Source organism: Terrapene carolina, unplaced genomic scaffold (assembly GCF_002925995.2).
Source record: "Terrapene carolina triunguis isolate 2854851 unplaced genomic scaffold, T_m_triunguis-2.0 Scaffold96, whole genome shotgun sequence".
NCBI lineage: Eukaryota > Metazoa > Chordata > Testudines > Emydidae > Terrapene > Terrapene triunguis.
Genome location: NW_020664447.1, coordinates 53,711,607 through 53,717,803, shown reverse-complemented (window position 1 = coordinate 53,717,803; position 6,197 = coordinate 53,711,607). Strand labels below are relative to the sequence as shown.

Genomic DNA, 6,197 nt, shown 5'->3' with positions numbered 1-6,197 from the left:
CCAATTTATAGGAAAAATTCTTGTTGTTAGTCCCTAAGTGCATGACCTTTGCACTATTAAATTTCATTCCATTTCCTTTACTCCAGTTTTCAAGGTTCTTCAGTTCTTCTAGTGTGATATTCTGGTCCTCCTTTGTATGGGCAAAACGTCCCAACTTTGTATTATTCACAGATTTTATTAGAGCACACCCACTTTTTGTGCCAAAGGCATGCATGAAAATGTTAAATAAAATTGGTCCCAAGACCTATCCCTGAGGAACTATGCTAGTAATCTCATAGTTACTCAGCCTGATAGTTCACCTTTCAGTATGACCCATTGTAGCCTCCCCTTTAACTAGTTCCTTATCCACCTTTCAATTCTCATATTACCCCTCATCTTTTCCAATTTACTAATAATTTCCCATGTGGAATTGTATCAAATGCTTTTCTGAAATCCAGGTAGATTAGATCTCTTGCATTTCTTTTGTCTAAAAAGTCAGTTATCTTCTCAAAGAAAGAGATCAGGTTGGTCTGGCATGATCTACCTTTTGTAAAACCGTGTTGTATTTTATCCCAATTACTGTTTACCTCTGTGTTCTTAACTACTTTCTTTTTCAAAATTGGTTTCATGATCTTGCATGCAATTGAGGTCAAACTAACAGGCTTGTAGTTTCCCAGATCATTTTCCCCCCCTTTCTTAAAAACTGGAGAATTGCTAATACCTGTCATAGGGTATAACTCCCGAGTTTATGGATTCATTAAAAATCCGTGCTATTGGGCTTTCAATTTCATGTGCCAGTTCCTTTAATAGTCTTGGATAGAGATTATCTGGCCTTCCGATTTGGTCCCATTAAGCTGTTTGAGTTTGACTTTCACATCAGATGTGGTAATTTCGACTTCCATATCTTCATTTCCATTGGCCACCGTGACAGTACCCCTAAGCTCATGACCCTTATTAATAACTGAGGCAAAGTATTCATTTAGGTGTTAGACCTAGATCAGCGGTTCTCAAACTGTGGGTCAGAACCCCAAAGTGGGTCAAACCCCGTTTTAATGGGGTCGCCCGGGCTGGTGTTTAGACTTGCTGGGGTGTGGGGCCGAAGCCAAAGCCCGAGCTGCATCCCCGGGGCCGAAGCACAAAGACTTCAGCCCTGGGGATTACAGCTCAGGTTACAGGCTTGCCGTACAGGGCTGAAGCCCTTGAGCTTGGGCGCCTCCTCCTCTCCCCTGTCCCCCGCCTGGGACGGTAGGGCTTGGACTTTTGGCCAATCCCAACCCCCCCTGCGCAGGGCGATGGGGCTCAGGCTTCAGTCCGCCTTCCTGGGGTTGTATAGTAATTTTTGTTGTCAGAAGGGGATCGCGGTGCAATGAAGTTTGAGAATCCCTGACCTAAATTATTTTTAACCTCCACCCCAGCCTCACTGCTTAGCAGTCCCACTTTTTCTTTCCTTGGTTTTGTTGTTGTTTTGTTTTTTGGTATTTATATCGCTATAGAAACGTTTACTATTGATTTTAATTTCTTTTGCAGGGTTTTGGCAGTTCTCACTTTTTCCCTACATTTTCTGACCTCTGAGAGGTAGCTTTCCTTGCCAGTTCTTCCCATCTTTCATTCCTTGTAGGCTTTCTGCTTTCTCTTAGGCCTTGGCTACACTTGCGAGTTACAGCTCAATAAAGCAGCCCCGGACGCCCTAGCTCACTGCCTGTCCACACTGGCAAGGCACATAGAGCGCTCTGACTCCGCAGCTATACCGCTGCTGGTACTCCACCTCGGCAAGTGGAATAACATTTGCTGCGCCCCTGCTGGAGTGCCACGGCACCAGTGTGAACAAGGTGTTGCGTTACTGCGCTGTGATCAGCCTCCAGAAATGTCCCTTAATCCCCTTAAGTGAAGTGGCCGCTCTTGTCCTTGTTGTGAAATCGGCTGCAGGAATGCGGAAATGCCCTTTCAAAGCTCTGTTTGGGAGAAGCCGGCTGCTTATCAGCTCTGAGAAAAAGTAAACATTTACTTACTTGAGTGAGTGAGAGAGAGAGAGGCGGGGTGGGAGAGAGGGGGGTCTGAACTTACAATACAGCATGCTGACACATTCTCAGCCCCCCAAAAACCCACTCTCTCTTTCCCCCCACATACACACAACACACTCCCTGTCACACTCCACCCCACCCCACCCCCATTTGAAAAGCATGTTGCAGTCACTTGCAGGCTGGGATAGCTGCCCATAATGCACCGCTCCCAACACTCATTTGAAATCAAGGACCCTAGTTGCAGATACATTTTTTTCATCCTTCCAGTTAGCTGGAGCTGAATTAGCTCATGATCACTTGAACCAAGGTAGTCCCCTACAACCAGCTCTTCTATGAGGTCCTCACTACTCACGGATTTTTTTTTTTTTTTTTTTTTTTTTGTGGGTGTATTCAATCTGGTCAAGACAAGCCACAGCATTTTTATCAACAATGTTCTAGGCATGACGATCTCCAGGAAATTGAGTTATTTTGCAGTCCTCAACAGTGTGGGTCATGGTTTGTGGCTGCTTACATTGACATAGTGGACTGTCTCTAAAACACCACCAAAATTCTGCTGCAGCACAGATTCCATCTCCAGTACAAAACCAATTGAGAAGGCTCCATTGCCTTCCTGGTAAATAAAACCCAGGTTGATGTGGAGTAGGGGCCCAGATAAGATGATTATTTGTCACTTTCTCTGCGGATCAATGAAGCTCTATCATAAATCCCTCACCCAGTAAACTTACCCACAATGGGCATCATGAGAGCAGACGACCATGTGGTGAATTAAACAACTCTTTAGTTAATGGTAGATGTGACATATCATGCAATTTCATCACAATCTTTGCTACGCTTTCCTCTCTGCGAACTGGATGGAGCAATATTGCAGAGAACTGGTAAGCATGGTGTCAAGGCTGTATCCCCACTTTGAACTTTAGGGTACAAGTGTGGGGGCCTGCATGAGGACTTCTAAGCTTAACTACCAGCTTAGTTCTGGTCCGCTGCCACCATTCCCTTCCCTGGGAAGCTTTTAGAAACCTCTCACCAATTCCCTGGTGAATACAGATCCAAACTCCTCGGATCTTAAACAAGGAGAAATTGACCCTTCCCCCCTCCTTCCTTTCACCAACTCCCGGTGGATACAGATCCAAACCCCCTTGGATCTTAAAACAAGGAGAAATCAATCAGGTTCTTAAAAAGAAGGCTTTTAATTAAAGAAAAAGGTAAAAATCATCTCTGTAAAATCAGTATGGAAAATAACTTTACAGGGTAATCAAACTTAAAGAGCTCAGAGGACCCCCCTCTGTCTTAGGTTCAAAGTACAGCAAACAAAGATAAACACTCTGGTAAAAGGTACATTTACAAGTTGAGAAAACAAAGTAAAACTAAGATGCCTTGCCTGGCTTTTTTACTTACAAGATTGAAATATGAGAGACTTGTTTAGAAAGATGGGGAGAACCTGGATTGATGTCTGGTCCCTCTCAGTCCCAAGAGCGAACAACACCTTAAAACAAAGAGCACACACAAAAGCCTTTTCCCCCCCCCCCAAGATTTGAAAGTATCTTGTCCCCTTATTGGTCCTTTGGGTCAGGTGTCAGCCAGGTTACCCGAGCTTCTTAACCCTTTACAGGTAAAAGGATTTTGGAGTCTCTGGCCAGGAGGGATTTTAGTACTGTACATAGGAGAGCTGTTACCCTTCCCTTTATAGTTATGACACATGGTAAAGGAGTAGATTTAAGTTTGTCTGAAATAATACACATGGTGAAATTAAGTTGTACATTGATAATCCTTGTGTGAGACAAGCGAGTCCATACTAGAGTGCAGTACTCCGCCACTCACCAATACCAAACCTAAAATGGCATCACCTCTTTTAGGTTTGGTGACAATTTGGTAAAGAAATCTGTTAGCTATCATATCCAGGAAAATCTAGGCCCTACTATTATTGGTAGCACTTGTCTTCCAATCTATATCTGGGAAGTTAATCTCACATAATCACACAATTCCCAGTAGTATTTATTTCATTAAAAACATTAAAGAGGTCTCTATTGATATCCAAATCAGATCCTGGGGGTCTGTAGCATACCCCAAGCACTATCCGAGGAGAGCCGCTGGTAGCTTTCTTCCCCAAAGTGATTTTGACCCAAACAAACTCTGTTTTATCCATTCATCCCTTCTGATTTCTTTACAATCTACCTCATAATTAATATACAATGTTCCTCGACCACCTTTACCTTTATTTCTGTCTTTCCTGAACAGCACATATCCTTCAATACCCGTATTTCAGTCATGATCTGTGTTCCCTGTAAGCTGTGCACTTGAGCGGCCATGCAGAAGAGATTTAAGTGCTGCCCTGCTGATTAGGAGAGTGTGCACAGCTGGCAGCATGTGTTCAGGTTCCCCTCCCCCCACGTTGCACCATCCTGCAGCTGCTCCTGGGACCATCCTGCTGGCTGTGTGGGGCGCAGAGGGGAGGAGGATGCTGATGTTAGGGTCTTCCCCCCCCCCCACCCATGTACCCCATCTCCGCAGAGCAGGGCACGGGGGACACAGCCTGACTCAGGACTCAAGCTGCTGCGGGGAAGGGTGAGTGGCTGAGTGCCTTTCTGAGAGACAGTGCAGTGTTTCTGAGATTTCCCCAGCAGCCAACTCACACAGTCTCTGTCTGTCTGTTTCTCTCTCCCTCTCCCATTGCCCATGTTCCCCATCTCCGCTGAGCGGGGGAGGGGAGACAACAGGGCTCAGGACAGACCAGGAGAGCTTTCAGTGAGTGTCTTAAAGAGACAGCGCAGGGCGTCTCTCAGAAACTTTCCCAGCAGCCAGCACACTCACTCTGTGTGTGTGTGTCTCTCTCTCTCACTCAGTCACTCACACTCACTCTCTATGTCAAACACACACTGTCTCTGTGTCACACACAGTCATTCTACTGCAGAGGTCCCCAAACCGTGGGGCACGCCCCCCTAAGTGGGCGCAGAGGAACATTCGGGGCAGCATGGCTGGGGCCTGTGCCAGCTCCCACCGGGGGCATGGAGGGGGCGCTACCCAGCTCTGCTCATGGCCCTGGCCCCAGCTGCCAGCCCCACACCTGGGGTCCTGGCCCCGGCCATTGGTCCTGGCCCCTGGCTGAGGCTCCATGCCTGCCCTCTGCTGAGGCCCCAGCCTCAGCCTCCTTATCCCTATCTACATCCCCCTTATCCCTATCCACATCCCCCCCCCCCGCGCCCCCGCCCTGGGCCTGGGGGGGGGGGGCGGTGAACAGGGATAAGGGGTGAGTGCAAGGTAGAAAGTTTGGGGACTACTGTGTTACTGCCAGTATCACCTACCTAACTGTTAGCTTCATTGGTATTGGCACTGTTTTTCCTCTTAATGTCCATTCTCCTCACTGCTCTTCCTTTCTCCATTGCTTCTATTGTCTCTCTTCATTTTCTTCTCCCAGTCAATACAGGGTGAGTATTTTAAGTAACATCTAATTCCCAGATATTTCAATTTATATTTGGACATGTAATGTATCCCACGCTAACTTGGCACTAACTTCTAGAAAATTGATAGGAGAAATTGGTCTCTCTTCATGGACTTGCATTTGTCTATCTACACAAGCCTGGCTAACTGCTCTGTTGCCCACCAAGTAACTTGTATTGAAGAATAATGGTTTGGAGTCACTTGAAAAGGATGCATTTTATTCTATTTAGCCTTATATAAAAACTAAGACCCTCAATCTCACAACTTCTTGTGTGCGGATGGATTGGTTTGCCCACATCGAGCTCCAGTGAAGTCAGTGGTTCTCCATGTGAATGCAGTAGTCTGTCACACACAAGAAGTTGCAGCATTGTGGGGTCTTAGGAAATATTTTAGATTGTAAATCAGCTTTTCTGTATAAATGCCTTGTTCACAAAACTGCAAGTGGTCAAGTAATTAATCACTATTTTGAATAAAAGTTATTTTCTTTGTCCCTATAATTTGCAGGAAAATTCTGTGCTATTCTCAAGGAGCTAGTGGCTGACTTCACTGCCACTGATAACCAAATGGCTGCCTCTACGTTCTTGCTTCCACCTCTCTGTCACCAGGATGATCTTCTTTTACTTGGTCCTTTCTTGCAAGAGACTGACCACAGATTTATTGAAGAGCAGGTATTTGCAGTACTAGTATAACAATTAGTTAACAGTAGGGTTAGCAATGATTTGTGACTTAGTCAGGAAATGTTACTGTCATATTTTTGCCTTT

At 45.6% G+C, this 6,197-nt stretch overlaps 1 protein-coding gene across 1 annotated transcript in view; it reads left to right on the top strand.

Annotated features, from left to right (window-relative positions):
• The window catches only part of HEATR5A (HEAT repeat containing 5A), a 111,476-nt gene that overhangs the window by 37,312 nt on the left and 67,967 nt on the right, over positions 1–6,197 (top strand). Inside the window, exon 14 of the mRNA XM_029911453.1 lies at positions 5,940–6,103. Coding sequence (XP_029767313.1) covers positions 5,940–6,103 — 164 coding nt within the window. The remainder of the gene's footprint in view (positions 1–5,939; positions 6,104–6,197) is intronic.